The sequence below is a fragment of the Sapajus apella genome, unplaced genomic scaffold, assembly GCF_009761245.1.
Source record: "Sapajus apella isolate SASKATOON/1434 unplaced genomic scaffold, GSC_monkey_1.0 scaffold119, whole genome shotgun sequence".
Taxonomy (NCBI): Eukaryota; Metazoa; Chordata; class Mammalia; order Primates; family Cebidae; genus Sapajus; species Sapajus apella.
Window position 1 is genome coordinate 1,555,238 of NW_022437059.1, and position 22,399 is coordinate 1,577,636.

The 22,399-nt window shown below is 43.9% G+C and overlaps 1 protein-coding gene across 4 annotated transcripts in view; it reads right to left on the minus strand.

Annotated features, from left to right (window-relative positions):
* LOC116538363 (SLAM family member 5-like) overlaps positions 1–22,399 on the minus strand; it is a 36,674-nt gene that overhangs the window by 2,026 nt on the left and 12,249 nt on the right. For 2 of the 4 annotated variants that reach the window (XM_032260716.1, XM_032260717.1), the window contains exons 5-6: positions 20,915–21,055; positions 20,377–20,719 (exon numbers count right to left, since the gene is read on the minus strand). In XM_032260716.1, the coding sequence (XP_032116607.1) occupies positions 20,475–20,719; positions 20,915–21,055 (386 nt within the window). In that variant the 3' untranslated portion in view covers positions 20,377–20,474. The other 2 variants (XR_004263618.1, XM_032260718.1) reach the window with 2 other exon arrangements.

Consider the following 22,399-nt stretch of genomic DNA (forward strand, 5'->3'; position numbering starts at 1 on the left):
CACCCTTACCTTAACTCAAGCATTTTTTGTTGCTGACTTCAACTCTTTTAGGCAAGGCTTAACTTTTGCAACCAATCGCCAATCAGAAATCCACCTATGACCTGTAAGCTCCCCACTTTCAGATGTCCCATCTATTCAGGCCAAATCAAGATACACCTTACATGTATCGATTTGAGTCTTTGCCTGTAACTTGTCTGCCTCTAAATATTTTACAAAGTTTGGCTTTTTCTTTTTTTTCACAACAGCAACCTGAGTCTTCATGACCAGAGTTATTATTTGGGCTCCATCATGTAGGCATGATTAATTGTCCACATGGCTAACTTCAGGCATTCTGGAAGTCATCTGATATCAGGTGAACCAGAGTTTCCACCCTAAATCACATTATTGGTCTTTTGGCATGGCCAGCTATCCTAAGTCTATCTGGTGTGGCCAGCACCCACCCTAAATCATATTATTAGGTGATCCAGTGATCCAAGGCCTCCAGTGAATCAGAGTAATTCCTATCAGGCATGACATTGCAAGGAATGAAAGATTACCTCCCAGCCAAGTGCAAAACCAGACTTCACTTTGGGCAAGGTTAAATCCTTTTTCTATACGCACCTGGAACCAATTATTCTCTCAGTGTAAACCAAAAACAAAATGCAAAGCCCTCCACTGAAACCGCCTTTGCAAAAACCATCACTGAGTAAATTATGTCAGTGAAAGAGATCAGACCTAACCTACCCCATCTTCCTTCTAATCTGTAAACTGTCTTTGTTAATTCCTGGGTATAGGCCAAATTAGCCTTGAGAAGGAATTCAGTTTATAGTTTAAACTCTGAAACAAAATAGATAATAGCCCTTTCCCGAAAATCCCCTTTTTGCCTGGAGACCGGCCTGCCTTCAGTAGGACTAGCAAATTAGCTGCAAGATTTATTTACCATGGTTTAGGGGCCAGGCAGCCTCTGGCTGCAAGACTCGGAAGCTCCCCAAATTGCTCCTGGTAATAACGTCACTGTTGTAAAACCTAAGATCAGTGCTTGAGATATTTTGCAGACCCTGCATTTCCGTGCAGCAGATGACACCAGCCAGACTGATAATCTGGCTCAACCAGTTCTGGGATCCCACCCAGGAACAGAAGTCAGCAAGAACTCACTTTGACCCCTTATGATTTTATCTTCAACCCAACCAATCAGCACTCCCCACTTTCTGAGCCCATATCCGCCAAATTATCCTTAAAAACTCTGGCCCCCAAATGCTCAGGGAGACTGATTTGAATAATAATAAAATTGCAGTCTCTTGCACAGCTGGCTCTGTATGAATTACTCTTTCGCCAGTGCAATTCCCCTGTCTTGATGAATCGGCTCTGTGTAGGCAGTGGGCTAGATGAACCCACTTGGCGTTACACCACCCCAAACCATCAGAATGGACTTCTTTGTCTAGGCCAGAGCACTCCAAATTTGACCTCAAAGACTAGTTCAGGCCATGACAAGAAGTGAGGGTCAGACATGCCACAGAATGCCCTCCTCTGCTTTGGAGTTCAGAAAAAGCCGATCAGCATTTTTGTAGACCTTAAGTCTGATAAGAAGCATTTACAATCTCTTCTCTCCGAAGCCTGCTACCTGGAAATTTCATCTGCATGATAAAACTTTGGTCTCCACAACCTGTTATCCTAACCCAGACATTCCTTTCTATTGACAATAACTCTCAACCCATTGCCAATCAGAAATTTGTTGAATCTGCCTAGAACCTGGAGGTCCCTGCTTTGAGTTGTCCTGCCTTTTTACATCAAATCAATGTATGTCTTAAATGTATTTGATTGAAGTCTCATGTCTCTCTAAAATGCAAAAAATGAAGCTGCACCCTGAGCACTTTGGGCACATGTTCTCAGGGGCTCCTAAGGGCTGTGTCACTCATATTTGGCTCAAAGTAAATCTCCTCAAATATTTTACTGAGTTTGACTCTTTTTGTTGACACCAGTCATTGCTGAGACAAACCAAGTGCATGTTGGGGCATATTTTCAATAAACAGCTGAATCATCCATTGCAGCCACCATTATTTGGTTATTTTCTGAAATTTTCTCTCTATTATAATTTAAATATTGGTATTAGTGTTAGTATTATTTATCAGCAAATAGGCAGTTGGGCCTAGAGGAGGAGAGAAGGAAGAACAGATATTCAGGGAGCATCCTGAGAAAGAGTTTTAATTGTAAGCCTGCAGAATGGGGAGACAGGAGCTAATCTCAAATATACCTCCCTGAAAAGTTTGGGGGTAGGGATTTTAAGGGGTTTGGAATGGGCCGAGGCATGGGGATCATTGATTGCTGTGAGTGCAGAGTGAAGTCATGGCATGGGAAGATGAAGCAACTGCATGGTAATGCTGATTTACTGTCTCTGTTTTTTTGTTTTTTTTTTTTTTTTTTTTTGAGACAGAGTTTCACTCTTTGCCCAGGCTGGAGTGCAGAGGTGCGATCTCAGCTCACTGCAACTTCTGCTCCCCAGGTTCAAGCGATTCTCCTGCCTCAGCCTCCTGAGTAGCTGGGATTACAGGAGCCCTCCAACACACCTAGCTAATTTTTGTATTTTTAGTAGAGAAGGGGTTTTGTCATGATGGACAGGCTGGTGTTAAACTCCTGAGCTCAAGAGATCTGCCTGCCTTGGCCTCCCGAAGTGCTGGGATTACAGGTGTGAGCCATGGTGCCCAGCCTCTTTGGGAGTCTTAAAACTGGTTGGTGTTGGCTGGATATCAGAATCTTAAAATGTCTTAATTATTAATGAAAGCCTTATGATTCTTACAACAGCGATTCTATCTATAGGAACGAAGAGAATGCAAATGGTCAGTATCTAGGGCTATGTGACTTTCACTTACAAGGAAGTGGGTCAAAGTGCACCTGATTAATGCTTCATTGTGACTACATTTCTGTCCAGAACCCCATACGTCATTCTTAACGCTGTGAGGATGTGGTTTCATTGACAGGTGTGCACCTTGCCACTTACCATAGGTATGTACTTGAGTGAGTTATTTAATCTCTCTGGACATCTAGGATGCTGTATCACCTAGAAGTTGCATGTAAGGCTAAGGTTATTTTGAGAACTGATTTAATGAATATTGTGAATTAATTTAAATAATTCATACAAAGCCACAGGATATAGCAAATATTCAGTAATTTCATTCTTTGTGTAACCTAGTACTCATCTGGCACTTCTTATGGTTTGGGTTTCAAATAAAATAGATGTGACCACCCATCCCATATCACAGAGACATCCAGAGCCTTTCCCAGAATTTCTCTGAATTCCAGGGATTTAGGTTCTCAGGGTCACTAAGTCCTGCAGACCTCTTATTCTTCCTAGACTGTATCATATCTGGATCAACATCTGGACCTCACCTCCCAGCCAAGGGGATTCCAAAAAATCCTATGTGGCACTTCCCCGCTGCTGCACACACACTCTGCTGCTGTAGATCCAGACCTGTCTTCCTTTAATTCCCCAAAACATCACCAGCAAGCGCTGCTCATGGTGGCAGAGATCCCAGTTACCCGGAGTTAGCAGTGGTAGCAACTTCAGTCCCTGCCTCCTCAGAAGAAAAAATTGGACTGAGGGGCATAACGCAGGAAAAGGGATGAGGCAAGTCTCAGAGTCGGAGTGGAGTTTACTGAAAAAGGTTTAGAACAGGAAAGAAAGGAAAATTCGCTTGGACGAGACCCGGGTGGGCACCTGAAGGTCCAAGAGAAGAGAAAGGGAGCGCAAAAGGGGCCTTTCACCTCGATGCCGGGACTTTATAGGCTCGGCTCCTTCCCATGACTGTTCCCCTAGGGTGGCCTCGCTGTATGGGCGGTGCTCTCCTTACCCTTTGGAACTGAGCTCACGCAGTGTGTTTAGGGAGTTATATGCATGCACGTCTGAGGCTTTCTCCCTTTTTTTTGGTGCAGTGGACCTGGGATATTATCCTTCCCTCATTTTTGTCTCTTAACAAGCATGCCCAGAAAGTTGCTTCTCCCTGGGGTCTGCATTCAATGAACACTTTTAATGTTCACAGGTATGGACCATCAGGAGATTTTCTCTCCCTGGCTGCGGAAATATTATTTTTAGAAAGGCAGTGTGATAATTGTGGAACCATCACCTGACACTCCTAGCTGGTGGGGCAAGAGCCCTCTCCTGCCCTGCTCATGCCTCTCTAACCACCTGTAACAGCACCAGGAAGTTATGGAAGTAAGCTCTTACAAAGGACATGTGGTTGGTGTGTGTGAAAGTGCATTTGACATGCCTGAGAAAGGAAAAAAACTCTTATCTGAGGAATGCAAGTCCTTTTACGTTATCAGGCACGGAGAAACATTAAAATAAGATGCCGTTCACGTCCCCCTCCCCACCAAGCTATGTATTCATCTCTTGAAACTGCTTGTTATTGGCACAAGCAGCTATAAATTAACCTCACAATGCCACACCAGACACTGTGACTCATACCTTATAGGTAAATGGTGCATAAGCAATCACTGAACAACATTACTTCTATAAACCATGGAGAATTTCTGACAAGTAACTTTGAATCAGCCCATCTCTGTCCACCCTTTTGCCTTTAAAGAGCTGCTTGTAACAGAGGCTGAACAGAGCACACGTCCAGGGTTACTCGGGTCTGAGCCTTTCAGGCCGCTTTCCTCACTTTGTCGTAGGTAGAGGCTTCAATGACAGGTTGTGCCTCAGCCTCCTCCTTTCAGGTTGACATGCCTCAGTACAGAATGGAAGGGGTGCTGGAAAACAGATCAGCCTTCTGGATGTTTTCCGTCAGTTCCTGGTGTTTTGCCAGTTTGGAGTATATATTGTCGGACTCTCTCTTCCTGTCTCCAGACTCTGCTACGTGGCCAGTTCCCTCTCTTCGTGCTTCTCCTCCCTACTCTCACGAAATGATTTCCATTGCCAACAGTTCCCCAGAAAAGAGACCTCTCAGGAGGTCAAACAAGAATTAACTTGTGTGAGCCAAAAATAAAATTCTAAGCCACCAAATGACTGAATGGACCCCACCCCCCAGCCAAGGGGATTCCAAAAAATCCTGAAAAACTGGCTTAGGCCATGATGGGAAGTGAGGGTCAGATATACCTCACTGTACTCCCCTCCGTTGGGAATTCAGACACAACTAACCAGCATTAACCTTAAAACAGAGATCTTAAGAGTGACAAAACTGATTCTTTGTAGCAATAAGAAACATAACAAAATGAAAGAAATAAAAGTATTTTATCCCAAAGTATATTTCTTTGACGCATTTTGAAATGGCCCTGTAATGCTGTTCCTTACGGGGGAAACTTACATTCTCTAGAGAAGCCCCTTCCCTTTCCAGGTGTTTAGCTGATCCTGAAGAGATTAGCTGAGAGTCTCGTACCTTTTAGAGATCTGAATAGGAAACACTTGCCATCTATTATCTCCAAGGGTGGCTACCTATGAGATTTCCTCAACAGAATAAGAACCTTGGTCTCCACAGCCCCCTTTCTTAACCCAGATACTCCTTTCTATTGTTTCCAGGTCTTCAGATAATAATCTAACTCTTTCAACCAATTGTCAATCAGAAAAAATCTTTGAATCCACCTATGACCTGTAAGCCCTTGCTTCGAGTTGTTTCACCTTTCTGGACCAAACCAATCTACCGAACCAATATACCTCACATGTATTAATTGATGTCTGCCTGTAACTTCTGTTCCCCTAAAATGTATAAAATCCAGCTGTAATCCAACCACTTTGGGCATTGTTTTCAGGACCTTCTGTGGCTGTGTAATGGGTCATGGTCCTCATGTTTGGCTCAGAATAAACCTCTTCAAATATTTTACAGGTACAAAGTTTGACTTTTTTTTTTTGGTCAAATATTGCTAGTTCCATCCTGGAATACTGTGTAAGGCCTCTTAGGCTCAAACCTTTCTTCCTGTCTTACCTTGCCCCTTCCTGCTGTTTCTTCTGCAGCTGAACAGGTGGGGGGTGGCCTGCCATGGGGTCCTGCTCTGGGGACCAGCCTCTCGCTGGGTCCCCCAGCTCCTGGGATTCATCTGCCTCCTCTTCAGTGACCGGTGGGGTCCCTGGAAAGGGAGGGCATTGGGTGGGGCTGGGCTAGCTGGGTCCTGACCACTGGGTGGGCTGTTCAGGTTCTGATGTCTGTGGGGAACAAAAGGAAAAGAGCGCTCTGTTATGATTTACAAATGCAGTATATTTGGTTGGAAATGGCCTTTTGGTGATGAGGAGTCTGGGAACCCTAAGCCAGGGCAGGCTTGGCTGCATTAAGGGCACATTACTAGGGAGGTGCCACATCTGCTTCATTAGCAGGGAAGGTAAGAGAGCCTGGAGTGTCCCTGCATCTGCCGCAGGGAGCCGGAGAAGAAAGTCCCTGCCATTATGGGCTCCAGACCAAGACGTGGAGACAGTGAAGACAGCACCAGGGAGAAGAGTTTCAGTGTCATACACGAGAGGAAACTACTGTTGGTTTTCCCTTGTGATAATAGGAAGGAAGTGTCAGAAAAGTGGACACAACTTGGTTACGTGTGACAGTTACATTTTATATTATTTTAAAAAGTTTTTAATTCCACCTGGATTACAACCAGATCCTGCCTGGCTTGTTTTCTCTTCTTCGGGATTAGCATCTCTGTAGATCAGAGAGCTCTTGCTGCCTTCCTTCTCTCTCTCTCTGAGTCTTTTTTCACCTTCCTCCCGGCTGTGCTCACCATCCAGTTTCTGGGACAGATCCTCCCTGGCAGCCTGAGGGCTGAGGCTTGTTTCCTCTTTCAGGAAGTAGGGTCCGTCGGGGCTGCCTGTTCAACCCTCAGCTAACCGGAAGTCCCTGCTCTGCTCAGCCACTCGAGGTGGCTGCTTCTCCTTCCCAGGAGAGGGCCAAGCCTCCCCAGTGCCCTGCATCTGATCCCACACCTTTTGCCTTCACCTTGTGACTATGAACAAGGTGACTTGTTCCCGTTATGTCTGTGGCTCCTCTTGGACCAGATTTTCTCTCCACTTGGCTGCTTCAGTGACATCTCCCTACAAATTCTTCTTTCCAGTATTCTTATTTTTTTTCAATCTTTACTGAATTATTTTCATAGCATAAAAACGTAAAATAATCCTACAAACTCACATTTTCTCCAGTACTGTACCAGTTTTTGCACCATTTGGTAGCAATTTTTCTTGAAGCAATTATCTGTATTTCCTGGTTCCAACCCCTTCTTTCCTGCCTTTATTTGTTTTATAAATTGAGATCTAATTCACATACTATAAAATTCATGAGTATAAAGGGTACGATGCAGTTCTTTTCAGTATATTTGCAAGGCTGTACAATCATTATCGCTATTTAATTTCAGAACATTTTCATCATCCCAAAAAGAACCCCACATCCATTAGTAGTCACTTTCACTTTCCCTCTCCTTCATCACCTGGCAACTATTAATCTCCTTTTTGTGTCTATGGGTTTGCCTTTAGTAGACACTTTGTATAAACAGAATCATACAATATGTGACCTTTTGTGTCTGACTTCTCTCACGTATCATAATATTCTTAAGATTTATTCATGTTGCAGCACGTATCAGTACTTCATTCCTTTTTGTGGATGAATAATATTCTATTGTATGGATATACCACAACTTGTTTTTTGAATTTTTAAAATTATTGTTTTGAATAAAGACGAGGTCTCACTAAGGTGCCCAGGTTGGTTGTGAACTCCTTTTGGTCTCCCAAAGTGCTGGGATTACAGGGAGGAGCCACCATACCCAGTCTACAACTGTTTATTCAGGGATCAGTTGGTGAAATCTGGATTGGATCTAATTTTAGACTATCATAGATAACTCTGCTATGAACATTCATGTACATGCACATTTTGTGTAGACGTATGTTTCATTTGTTTTCATTTTTCTTAGATACATACCTATGATGGAATTGCTGGGTCATATAGCCATCAGCACTCTCTTGCACTGTTGCAGTAGCCTCACAGTCTTCTTGCTTCTGTTTTTAGCCTCTTAAATTTATTCTCAAAATAGAATCTAGAGTAATTCTTATAGGTTATATCATATTACTTACTCCTTAACCCATGGCTGTAACCTACACGTAGGTTATGTCATATTACTTACTCCTTAGCTCATGGCTGTAACCTACACTAAGGTTATATCATATTACTTACTCCTTAGTTCGTGGCTGTAACCTACACGTAGGTTATATCATATTACTTACTCCTTAGCCCATGGCTATAACCTACACGTAGGTATATCATATTACTTACTCCTTAGTTCATGGCTGTAACCTACACGTAGGTTATATCATATTACTTACTCCTTAGTTCATGGCTGTAACCTACACGTAGGTATATCATATTACTTACTCCTTAGCTCGTGGCTGTAACCTACACGTAGGTTATATCATATTACTTACTCCTTAGCTCGTGGCTGTAACCTACACGTAGGTTATATCATATTACTTACTCCTTAGCCCATGGCTGTAACCTACACGTAGGTTATATCATATTACTTACTCCTTAGCGCATGGCTATAATCTACATGATTCCTTCCATGGCTTCCGTTTTACCTGCAAGGCCCAGCACCATCTCACCAGATCCCCCACATTCTCCTCTGCCCTGATTACACTCTGCTATTATTTCAACAGACAAGGCATGTTCCTGCCTCAGGGCCTTTGCTTCTGTCTGGAACTTTCTTTCTCCAGGTTTTTGCTTGTCTCATTTCCTGACTTTCTTCAGGTTTAAGCACAAACGTTTTCTTAGTGTAGTCTATCCCGACCACCATATTTAAAATCGCAACCTCCTCCTGGCGCTCTTTCCCTCCTCCTTGATCTACGTTAATTCACAGCACTTATTACAGGAAGGTGAAGCCGAGTATACTTAGTCTGGGTTGTTCACCTAAGACCTGAAACTATAAAAATTCTAGAAGATAACATTGAAAAAAACTGTTCTAGACATTGGCTTAGGCAAGGATTTAATGACCAAGAACCCAAAAGCAAATGCAATAAAAACAAAGTTAAATAGCTGGGACCTAATTAAACTAAAGAGCTTTTGCACGGCAAAAGGAACAGTCAGCAGAATAAACAGACAACCCACAGAGTGGGAGAAAAATCTTCACAATCTATACATCTGACAAAGGACTACTATTCAGAATCTACAATGAACTCAAACAAATCAGTAAGAAAACAAACAAACAAAAACACATCCAAAAGTGGGTAAAGGACATGAATGAACAATTCTCAAAAGAAGATATACAAATGGCCAACAAACATATGAAAAAACGCTCAACATCACTAATGATCAGTGAAATGCAAGTCAAAACCACAGTGCAATACCACCTTACTCCTGCAAGAATGGCCATCATAAAAAAAAAAAATCAAAAAATGGTAGATTTTGGCACGGATATGCTGAACAGGGAACACTTCTACACTGCTAGTGGGAACTAGTACAGTCACAGTGGCAAACAGTGTGGAGATTCCCTAAAAATGTAAAAGTAGAATTACCATTTGATCCAGCAACCCACTACTGGGTAGTATCTACGAAGAAAAGAAGTCCTTATTAGAAAAAGATACTTGCACACTCATGTTTATAGCAGCACAATTCACAACTGCAAAATTGTGAAACCAACCCAAATGCCATCAATCAATGAGTGGATAAAAAAACTGTAATAAATATGTAAATGATGGACTAGCACACAGCCATAAAAAGGAATGAATTAACAGCATTTGCAGTGACCTGGATGAGATTGGAGACTATTGTTCTAAGTGAAGTAACTCAGGAATGGAAAACCAAACATTGTGTGTTCTCACTAATATGTGGGAGCTAAGCTATGAGGACGCAAAAGCATAAGAATAATACAATGGACTTTTGGGACTTAGGGGGAAGAGTGGGAGGGTAGTGAGGGATAAAAGACCACAAATATGGTGCAGTGTATACTGCTTGGGTGATGGGTTCATCAAAATCTCACAAATCACCACTAAAGACCGACTCATATAACCAAATATCACTTGTACCCAGATAACTTATGGAAAACAAAATAACTCACACACACAAAAAACAAAAATAAATGGGCCAATGAGGACTCTGTAAATCCTAGTATGTAGATATCATTGCTATTCTCAGGAAACTGCAATAGTGATGAGTCAATGAACTCATCCAAGACCTGTAATTCAGTGACAGAGCTGGGATTCAGACTAAAACCCTGGCTCCTCACTACTACATTATATAGTCTTTCCACATGATGGTGGACTGTTTAGGTAATAAAAAGGATACATTACATCTTAACATGTGTAAATGGGAAGGTGTTCATGAAATATTGTGTGTTATGAAACAGCATGTATAATATCCTGGTATTATAAACATATATTCACATCTGTTTTTGTGGGCATAAAGGAAGTCTAAAAGTTGTAAAACAGTCCACAGTGGTTATCTTCTGGGATCTGCCTCTTTCTCTGTATCTATTGAAATTTTTGGGAAAGGCGGTGACAGTATCACAGTTATGCCACAGAAAGATTAAGTCACATGCACGACAACAGGAAGACTATCATCTTGGAAACCAGTGAAAGCATTTATTCTGACTTTCACTTTTTATTGTGTTGAAATGACCCATTCACAGTCTTTACTGAAATCACTACAAAACATCTCTGGATCTGTCTAAACAGTACCAGCAGAGTGGAAAATGTGATCTAAGTACTCCAAATGGGAACTTCCCATGAATGGCTCACAAGACTGGCTGTTCATTAGACCACCTGCAGAACTCTTTAAAACAAATGCCTGGGCCCTATCCCCAAACTAGGTATCATCTGTAATTTTTTTAAATGTCAGAAGATAATTCTGACACACAGTCAAGATTGAGAAGTGAAAGCACTGGCCTATCGGAAGTATTTGTGAAATTCAAATGGCCACATTCTTGGCAAGGAGAAGTTTGTCTTCCAGGGTCACCCTTGGTGTGTCTGCTGTGCATAGAACAGTAAATGTTGGTTGAGTCAAGGACAGAGTGACTGACGAGAGCCCACAGATTGGCATTTCTGTAATATATTTACCATGATTGAGAGTCTGAGCCTCAGACTGTGAATCTGATCCCCAGAAGCTGTATCTCATCTACTTTTCAGAACTAACATAACTTGGAGAAACAAAATCTTGCTAATAAGTGTCATAAGACCCTGATTGATGAAATCACGTTGCTTATTTATTAAATTACAATAAGAAGTATACTTGTCAACGGGGCAGGAAGAAATTCTCATTAGCCTGACCAGAAGGTCCTGTTCCCAAAGGCAGGCCACATGGGAAACCAAGACATTAATGGGCTACTTGGGGAGCTGTGAGTTAGGGCAGGTGAGAAGATGCAGGTGGTGTTGATTCCATCTGGCTTTCTAGAGTCTGAGCTCTCGATTCCATTGTAGGATTTACCTGCCTGGGGCCTAGAATTCTCCTTTAGCTATCTCTGTTATTCACCTTTCTTTATGCCCCATTTCTTACTAACCCCCCGACCCTGACCTTGAGATCGATATATTGTTTCTTTGAACATGTTCCTCTGTGAGACTGAGTTGTGCCCTGGTGTATGAGCTGGAATCTCTATACTATTCTGTGATCTAAGTACGTGGCTTTATATTTACTTCCCAGAAACAAAAAAACCCACTGACTTTATCTCCCTCATTTCCAGGTTCCAGCAGACGGTGTGGAGGGAGAGGACATCCCTCAGTATACTGCGTCTCACCAGCTGAACCACAGAACTGCACTAGTAGACAGACTCTGAGGAAAACTGGACTGTTGAATGGGGTTCTATAGCTCACGATGTTGGAATCCTCACCTGATTTATCATTTAGCCTTTCAGCAAGATCTTCTCATATTTAAAACAGAAAAACAAAAACAATAAAACTCTAGAAAAATGTCATATATAATGTCTATTCAAGTGAAGAATCATCATGAAATGACAAATTTCTAGAAAATTGCTAAAATTGATTTATCACACAAAAACAACACAGAAATTATGAAACTTATGTAAGTACCCTATTACTGGTGCATTGCTTCAAATCTTTGAGAGTTGATAGTTTTTGCTAACAATGTTTTAAAGCTTTAAATCTTCAGAAGATAGAAAGGTTTACGTGTATCTTGGAAAACCTGAGAAATCACACACAAACAAAAGGAATAAAGTCCTATCGAATTTTCTGGGTCATTGTGCCCAGATTTATGGTCAAACATTATTCTGAATGTTTCTGTGTGGATGTTTGGGGATGAGATTAGCATTTAAATCAGTGGACTTTGAATAGAACAGATTGTCTTCTGCATTGTTGGGAGGCCTCATTCAGTCAACTAAAGCCCTTGATAAAACAAGGCTGATCGCCCTGAGCAAGAAAACTTCTCTAGGAGATAGACTTCAGACTCATCTGCAACACCACCTCTTCTGGCATTCTAGCCCACTGCCTTTACACGCAAACATCAAGTATGACCTGACTCTCCAGCCTCATGGCCTCCCATACATATTTTGAACTCACCAAGATTATGTGTGTGTGTGTGTGTGTGTGTGTGTGTGTGTGTTCTATTGGTTCTGTTTCTTTAGAGAACCTAATACAAGGATTTTTTAAAATCTAAGACTGTGTTATTGGAAGAACCTTCTTCAGGAGTTCTACCTCCTCCTGTACTTCTGGCAGCCCTACCAAGTGGCTGTGCCTCTGTGTATGCTCCACCAGTGACAGGAAACTCACTGCGTCCCAAAGCTTTTCTTTTTTTGTTATTTTGGATGACTCAGACTATAGAAAGCTGTCTTTAATATGAGTCAAAACGCTCCTCCCTCTTCTTCTTCTGATGCTAGTATACTTATACATATACATATGCTTCCAACTGAAGGTCACTTCTTACAAATAGGATTCCTTATTCACTGAATGACTCTTCAAGTGCCTGGTATCACTGTTCTTTCCTTGTTTGAAAACCCTGATTTCTCTCCCTCTTCGTAGTTTCCTGGCACATGTGCCAACTGTGGTGTCTCTGGAGTTCCTAACCTTGTATCTTCCTAGGGGCTGTGATATGGTTTGGCTGTGTCCGCACCCAACTCTCATCTTGAACTGTAGTGTTCTCATAATCCCCATGCGTCACGGGAGGGACCCGGTGGGGGGTAATTTAATCATTGGGGTAGTTACGCCCATGCTGTTGAGTCTTTTCTGCCTGATGTGAATGTGATTCCCCATGGTATGGATCACATCTGACTTCCTGGCATGTCCAGGGCCTTGCTCCTAGCAGAGGCTTGGTTGAGTGCATTAATTAATAAGTAAGAAGAACCTATTTGACAGGGTGCTGCCCTTGAAGCCATGGCATAATTAATTAGCTGCCCCCAGTGAAGGCAAGAAATTGTCCAATTTAAGTTAAGCAGGAGGGAGGCAGGTCAGATACAAGGAAGAACTTACAGACTCAGTAAGCTGTTATACTAACAGGCAGCAGCAAACCAAAGAACCCTGCAACTTTGAAAGGAGAGAGGCGGTAGCTTCTGTGGTGCCTTCCCCTGGTTGAGCACTGATCTGAGAGATGAAGAGAATGAGGATGGAGAGTTCAGTAAGCTCCCTGGGCCTGATCAGAGGCCTAGGATGGTGGCTGCGGGGCAGGTCAGGGCTCAGATGAGGCCCTGATGCAGTTCATGGTCACAACTCTGCAGCAGGAGCAAGTGAGGGAGCCTGGATGGCACCCTGGCTGGGATTGTTTAGGGTACTGCTCCCAAGAAGGAGAAACCATGGTTCCAGCACTTCTTAGGTGCCAGACATGGCACTAGATGCTTGGGACCTTATAGTGTTTCATCAGAGCGGCAACAGAGTGAGGGAAGTCTCGCTAGCCCCAGTTTGCAGAAGAGGAAGCTGTGGCTGAAATTTGAAATTTGAATGCAGGTCTACTTCAGTTGTACTACGCTCAGTTACCTTTTTAGAATCAATGGGATAGAAGGATTTCATTTAAAAAGGAAAGTTCTGTGGTTCTCTCATTTGTCCTTACTGAGAAAATACTCCTTTTTCCTGTTTCAGATGCCCTAGGTGTCTGCAGCTGCACAGCCAACATTTCTGGGTCACATGGCTCTGGAATGGAGAATTCTGAAGACCACGTTCTTGTAAAGGGAATGCAAGGAGGTTCTTTCTTGTTTCATGTGATCAAAAAGCCAGAAGTAGCTCTAGGAGCCAAGCTGGAGGAGGGCTTGTGCAGCACTGAACCTTACTTAGTCAGACTACACAGTTGTGTTGCAAGTCCCCAGGGGTGGCAACTCTCAACCTGCTTCAGCCTTCAGGATAATTTCAAGCAGAGGGTCCATATACCCAACATGGCATCCCTAAGCATTGAGAACCTGGTCCCTGAGGACAGTGGGCAGTACCAGGCTCAGAAGAGAGAGCACTTACCCAGGCTTCACTTCTCACCATTTATGGAAAGTGGCAGCCCACGCTATCATCAACCTGACACACCTCCTACTCTACCCTCCCCAGTTCAGACATGGACTAGGCCTTGCAGGGCTGAGCGCACCTCAGCTGGCTTCTACTACTGCTGTTGCCCCCTCTTTTCCTTCCTTATTGCACCATGATGAGCTCAGGCCAACTCTCTCTCTCTCTCTCTCTCTCTCACACACACACACACATTTTGACTTGCTGCAGCATCCTGTTTTCCTATTTTGCCTGCCAGAAGCTGAACATCTCTGTTCTTCTTTTCATTTCTTCTATATCAAGTCCTAATCTCCCCAAGGCACATACATGTTTGGCTCAAGCCTATTAGGTGAAGACCATGTATTCAATACATTCAGAAAAGTCAAAAAGAACAAACGATCAATAATTTAAAAAATATTACTCCATTGATGTGTAAAAAGAAATATCACTTAAACATTTAAAATAACTTTAAAACTACAATTAAAAAAAAAGCGAGAGAACAAAATAAAAAATCACCCAGTAACCTAACCTAACACAGAGCTGTTCAATAGCATTTTCAATAGTGATAGAAATGTTCTATATTTGTGCTGCATAGTACAGTAGCCACCAGCCATCTAGATATTTAAAACAGGACTAACGTGAATGAGAAACTGAATGTTTAATTTTAGTTTATTTAAAATTAGCCATTCTTTCATTCTATACGTAATACGTTCAATTCAATATAGTTAATGTCTTTGAGACCCCATTCCTCATCTTAAGAACAAACCTCGTAGCTCAGGACCTTCCTACATGGGAGACAAGATATGGAGCTACACAAATAAGAGAAGAACAGTGGCCGAGCCTGTAAGTCTTCCTTGGAACCCGCAAGTGAACTGCAGACGGTGGAAAGTATATGCTGCAATCCAACAAAATTAATAGCTTCCACTTGGAGTAAGAGGGGGTGTGATTGGAGTGACAGCTTCGCCTCTTCCTAGGTAGGTAAGTAAGCTGCGGTCATGTGGCAAACTTTTACATTTTTCTTTTGTTTTCCTTTTCCTTTTAACTGTTTTCATAGCAATTTCTTCCAGCAGGAAATCGTAATTTTTCTGTGGTCATATCTATTGAACCCTCGTCTTTATTATTTCTGGCTTTGGAGATGAGCTTGAAAAACTATTTTCCACTCATGACTATGAAAATATTAACCAATTACTTTCATCATGTTTATTCTTTTCTTTTTTAGAATAAATATTATACATATTTATTCTAATTTTTCTAATCAGTGATGTGGTCAAAACACTCATGTGTCCTACTCACAGAAATTTTCTTTCTTTCTTTCTTTCTTTCTTTCTTTCTTTCTTTCTTTCTTTCTTTCTTTCTTTCTTTCTTTCTTCTTTCTCTCTTTCTTTCTTTCTTTTTCTTTCTCTTCTTCTTCTTCTTCCTCCTCCTCTTCCTCCTTCCTCTTGTGATTATACTGAGTCCACCCAGATAATCCAGGATAATTTGCATCTCAAGGCCCTTGAACTTGATGACATCTGCAAAGTCCCTTTTCTGTAAGGTTATACTGGCATAGGGTCCAGGAATTAGTGCAGAGCCACAATCTCAGAAAGAAAATGAGAGTGGAAAATGAAGACAGATCATCTTGGTCTAAACCCAGGGATATTCTAGAAAACAGAGATTAGAGACCTAAGAAAGAAACCAATAAAGGAAACTAAGGAGAAAGAAAAGAATGATGCGGGGTGATTGGAGGTGCAGACAGTTCCAAGGAAGGATATGTTAATTGCTCCTGACACGTCAAGGAAAATGAGGACTGATCATTGACCATTGGATTTAGCAACATGGACTTTCCTGCTGACCTGGACTTGAGCAGTTTTAATGGAGAAGTGGGGGCAATGCATGACAGGAAGAATTCAAGACAGAAGAGACTTTTCCAAAAAAAGGCATGCCAATGGTTAATGTGCGACGTGCAAAGATGTTCAACGATATTAGTCATTTGGGAAATGGAAATCAAAAGCACAATGAGTTACCACTTCACACACACTCAGAAGGCAATAACCAGAGACATGGACAATAACAAGACTTGGGAGGATGTGGAGATGTCCTCCCACATTGCTGGTGGAATGTAAAAATGGTGAAGGTGAAGGTGAAAAAACGGAAATGAAATAACGAGAGGAAGATGGAATACAAGAAGCTTTCTGACAGATAACCCAAGAGAACAAACTGGCTGATCAGGGATCTGAAATGAGTAATAAGGAGTCAAAAATGAGCAAAAATATGCTTCTCTGTGGATGCAAACCGTATCTCCATTACTTACACTCAGGAGAACATGCATGAAGTAGTTAGCTTCTCTGGATTTTAACTTTTTCATGTGTACAATGGGGGTATATGCCTCACAGAATTGTAGAAACTCCAAATGAGAGACTTAGGCAAAGCCTACTGGATGACACTATGAATAATATCATCAGTGGAAGGTGATTTGAGGATGTAATGCTGATATCCCTGACAGGGACATGAGGGAGCTTGGATAAAATTCAAGGAAGAAAATATCTCTTCTCTGAATGTCTTGTCTACATTTGAGGGCACTGTACCTTATTCCATGTCTTCCACCCAATCAGGGCCCTACTGCCACTTAAGGGGTAATTTCTCTTTCAATCATTAGTTGTTCCAGCACCAAGGAGCCCAGCCTGAGTTGAGGCTCGTGAGTCGGAGACCAGGATCCTTGGGAGACTGGCAACAGGAGGATACTCCCATCTGAATACTCCAGGATTCCAAAGGTGTCTCAGTCTGTTGGCTATTATAACAAAATACCTTAGATGCATAAATCACTGGGCAATTTATATATAATAGAAATTTATTTCTCACAGTCTTGAGACTGAGAAGTCTAATATCAAGGTGTCAGTAGATTCAGCATCTGGTAAGGCAGATTCAGTGTCTCTTCAGCTCACCTTCAGCTCCATAGATGGCATCTTATTGTGGCATCATCACATGGCAGAGGGGGAACACTGTGCACTCAGTGGAGAAAGGGGAGAACACTAAGTCCTCGCATGGTGGAAAGGGGGAACACAGTGCCCTTATGTGGTGGAAGTGGGAACACCGCGGAACACCATGTCCTCACGTTATGGAAGCAGGCAACACCGTGTCCTTACATGATGGAAGCAGGCAACACCGTGTCCTTACATGATGGAAGCAGGCAACACTGTGTCCTCACATGGTGGAAGGAGAGACACCACGTTCTCATATGGTGGCAGTGGGGAACATCGTGTCCTCATAGGGTGGAAGGCGGTAAGACTATGTCCTCCCATGGTGAAAGGCAGGAACACCATGTCCTCATGTGGTGGAAGGGGGAAACACATGTCTTCGCATGATCAAAGGCGGGAACACTGTGCACTCACATGGTGGAAGGAGAAACACTGTGCCCTCACATAGTGGAAGTGACAGAAGGGCAAAAGGGGTGACACTGTCCTCAAACCATTTTATAAAAGTACTAGTCCCATTCACGGCACCTAACCACCTCCTAAACGCCCAGTCTTCTTCATGCTTTTGCATTGGGGGGATTAGTTTCCAACATGAAACATCCAAGCCATAGCAAGGGTCTTCAGTCACCGTTGTCATGAGGGGAAAAGATAGGAGCTCCGGAATCATCCAGTGGTGGATCTAAGGCTTTGCTTTGCCACCAACTAGTTATGAATGCTGTTGATCAATACTCCAGCAGGTTCTTAGAATTAAAAGGATAATAAGAGTAAAATGTGTACTTATAATGTCATGTTTTAAACGAGAAGAAAATACAAACAAAAATTTATTGGATCCTTGGAACGCAGAGGACTTTTAATTTTGATATCATTGGAAGAAATCATAAGAAGAGCAAAACATTTAGTATTTTAAAATTAAAAACGTATTTAAAAAATAATTAAGAAGAATAATATTTGCAAAGTGCCTGGGACAAAAACCGGTTCAAAACAGCCCGAAAAGCCTTGTTCTTCTCTTTTGTTTCCTTGTTTTTTTTTTTTGTTGTCTTTGATGTGGTGGGAAGGTCAGTTGGATGATCTCATCTTATGCTGCCCCAGGGCTAACGTGCACTGATACCTCGTCATGTCCAGTCACCTGGGAAGCCAGGGAGGAGGCTGGCACCATCAGCTTTATGCTCAGCCTAAATGGGAAGACGGCAAAAATGAAGCCCTGCTATGGATCCTCTCCCTCCTGCCTCACTCATCCACCGTCCGGCAGACACCTAGCATTATTTCCTAGTGCTCAATCTCTTAGCAGGGACTCTGTTCAGATCTTTGTTTTCTGTGGGTGGCAATGAGGAAATGAGCTCACCTGAGCCGGGAGGGAAACTAAGAGACCCAAGGATCTAGGCCACCAGATGTGCCACAGCAGCTTGTGGTGCTAGAGTTACCCATCTCTGCCTAGAAGCTGGGACTCAAACAGGAGGCAGAGTCTGCAGGAAGCTGAAGATCCCTCAGGAGGGAAGAAACACTCACATGCCATGGAGGAAGCGTGGCCAGGTTCACAATAAGAGGTGGATAAGGGAATAAGGAAGTCTCTAATTAGGAGCTCAGGCCAAATATAGTCAAGGGAGGTCATTGTGTCTACCTCTGTTTCCAGGTAGAGCCATGCCAGTCTGTCAGCAGCTCCTTGCTGCATCTCCCTCTGCTGACCCCATGGGATGGGAAAAGGTTGGCCCAGACCCTTTGCACCAAGAAGTGCTTGTCTCCTCAGCCCTATTCTCCCACAGCCCCATATCCTCCTGAGAGAGCCCAGGTTAGTTCTGCAGGAAGATTCATGATCATCCCAGGACAAACTGTGGCAGGGACCGTACATAGTGTCCAAGGTGTTCAGAAAAGTCAGATGTGAGGGGAGGTCATGTTTAAACCTTCGAGATCCAGAGAGCTCCATGGAACAAGCATCTTGGGAAGGGCTTTGAGTAGCGCAGCAGTATTTCAGCAGGTGGGAGTGAGGGTGAGAAACAGGGAGAGGGAAATTTCATTTCGGGCAGAGGGATGCAAGTGAGCAAAGAAGTGGATGACCTAGGTTTGGGGCCAGCATAGCTACTGGGGCACTGAGGGTCAGAATAAGAAGCGGCTGGAGAGGGCTGTGTCAGACCTTCTCAACAGCTTCACCCATCAGAGCCCAAGTAGTCCTCACCAACGGGGTGTGGAAGAGTACCACACCTCTGTCCTTATAGCTAAGTGCTCTATCCTACGCCAAGGAAAGAGCTGAAGCTGTTTTCCTAAGACAACCCCAAACTGTGGCCTCTTAGGGTCATTCTCTGAGACACAGAGGCTAGGAAGCTTTTGAGATGACACAACAGGAAGTTGAGTTTGGATCCACAGGCTAAGACTGAAGATTAGGTTCAGATTAGCACAGGAGAAAAGAAAGGTAGCTTTGGTTCAGTTGTATAATGTGCACTAGACACCTGCCCCGACATGCATGTACACACACACACTGCCTGATGCCCCCAAGGGATCCCTGTACAAACTCTGCAAAGAAAGCCGTGGCGTGCTCCTTTGTGGGCTCCTACCCACCCACGCTGTCCTCCAACTCAGCATCCAGAAGCCAGGTCCTACCCCCTCCTCTGCAGCACAGTCAACACCTCTGCACCGTTCCCATGTCTGGAACGGCTTGTGTCCTCAGAAGCACACACACCGGTGACACGGCAGAGGTGGCGGGGATTTTCCACCTGCTCAGTCAGACAGGGTCCCCTTGGGAAGGCTTCTGGAGGAGAGGGGTCAGGAGCCACATCAATGATAGGGAAAGAATCTTTGCCCAAGTGTAAGTGCATCTTGGGGAGGTGTCTCAGAATGTGAACAGGTCATGGGTACACCATAGAACTGTGGCTATGAGATCAGAGTACACAGACAAGGGGCAGCTGAAACCGGACCAGCACTAAGAAAGGCAGGGGTCTGCAGGCTTCAGGCTCACAGTGTAGATATCCTGGGATTGTCAGATCCTTTTGCTTCCTCCAGTTGAATGATCTTAATGGCCCTGCCTGGGCAATGATAATGAACCTCACTGTAGATAGCAGTGAGCGGCTCCTCTTTTTCCAGATATTGTTCACCAATGCCCTGGAATACAAGACAGACGGTGGCTGGGTCAGCTGAGGGATAGAATGAATCTGCAGGGACCCACAGAGCCAGTACCCACTGCCATGCACTGCTTGTGAATTCCTCTAAAGTGTAAATTTTCTTAGTAAATGCTGGTGATTGTCCAGACATAGATAAATAGGCGGTGGGGTCAGAAATGGCAGGTCCTGGAACTGGAAGCCCAAGGCTGGGCAGAGAGGCCTGGGACTTCCCAGGGTGGCCCTTGCCCTGGCACTCACCTTGTCCTTGTCCTTCTGAGACACTGGCAGCCTGAGATCTTCATAGTGGTTGACATCATCATCGAACACATGGTTCTCCTGCAGTTCTCCACCTGAGGAAATCAAAGCTTGAATCTGTGCCTTAGAAACATGTATCTCTCCCCACTGCCTTGAACCCTGAGGCCAAGACCATGCCCATCATCCCTCTGCAGAGTCCACTCCCTGGGAGAAAAATTCAGGAGAAAGGAAGCTGAGGTTCCAGTGAGGGAGGGGAAGTGTCTGGATTTGGAAGGAGAAATGCAACTTGCCTCTTCTTATCTTCATCTTCTTTTTCTTCCTACATGTCTTCAAAAGATACAGCCCAGTTCCCAGGACCAACATCACACCCGCAACATCCCCTAGGAGGCCTGGCAGCAGTCTAACCGTGTCCTGTTTGTGTGGAGCTGTTTCTGTCACATGGGGAGAGTGGAAAACATTAAGGCAGGACATAACTTGACACACCCATTGCCAAGAGGAAACAGGGAGAAAGCAGGGGGAGAAGTGGAAAGGGGCCTGGTGCAGAAGCTGCAGAGGAGCATGGCAGGTCCATTCATTCAACAGGTTAGGAGCCGCTGCTTGATGCCAGGGATGCTGAGATGCACAAGATGATGTCTACAGCAGCTCAGGACACAGGAGGGAAGACAGAAAATACCAACTGCCAGACAGAGGGATCGCAGCTGCAACAGAGGTTTCCACCTTGTACGAGGTCTTCAGGGAGGGCCTCCCAGAGGAGGTTCTGGCTAAACCGAGATTTGAGGGGGAGCATGAGATTATCATATATTTAGGGTGGGGCATTCCAGGAAATAGGAGCACGAAGGTCAGGAAACGAGTGTCAAGACACCAGCACTGGGAGTTACTGGCACCCCACTGCAGCAGAAGAGGGGCAGGGCAGGGAGAAGCTGTGGCAAGGAGAGTCAGAGGGAGGCAGGAGTCTGTGCCCAGAGGGCCTTGTGGTCATGCTAAATGCTGAACACTCCAGGTTGGGGGTCAGTGGAGGAGGTGGCAGCTCATTTAAAGTGATGCTGATACGTCAGGTCCCCCAGCAGCTCCTGGAGGAAGGATTGGAGAGGACCAGGCTGCACATAGGGTATCAGGTCATTCATTCGTTCAGTGAACACTGAGTGTGAGCAGACATTGGTAGGAGCTGTGCTTGGCACAGGGTTCAAAGCAAAACATCAAGGTGTTGCAGTCTACAGGGCAGACAGTGGCATAAACACCCCATTACTGCTCAGTGTTGGGTGCCATGGACAGCTCTCTAAAGAGATGGGGCCTGAAGGCAGAACCAGATACATCATTTTTAGGGCACTGTGCAATGCAAATTTAAATTCCCTTGATTAAAAACTAAAACCTTCAAGGAAGAAATGGCAGAGTTTTAACCAATTGTGGAATCCTGTGAAGTGTGGGACCCTGTGTGACGGCATCTGTCTTGTGCCCACAAAGCCGGTCATAGCTTAGAGGAATACTTGGAAAGGAATAAAAGAGGAAATGTCAGCCATTGGGTGTGGGAGGGCTGACGATCAGAAGCCCAGAAGCTTACAAAAAGCAGGACATATTTGGGGAAATAAAAGCAAGTAGTTTGGTGTGAAGCGCATAGGTGAGGCCAGACACATGGGCAGAGGAGCATCTGAGCCCTGAATTCCATGGGGAAGTAACTGGAGGCCGGATCCCACAGATGACACAGGAAACAACCTAATTTGACCCCCTTTCCCCAAAGCCCACTCTGGATGTTCAGTGGAGGATGGATGGGTTGGGAG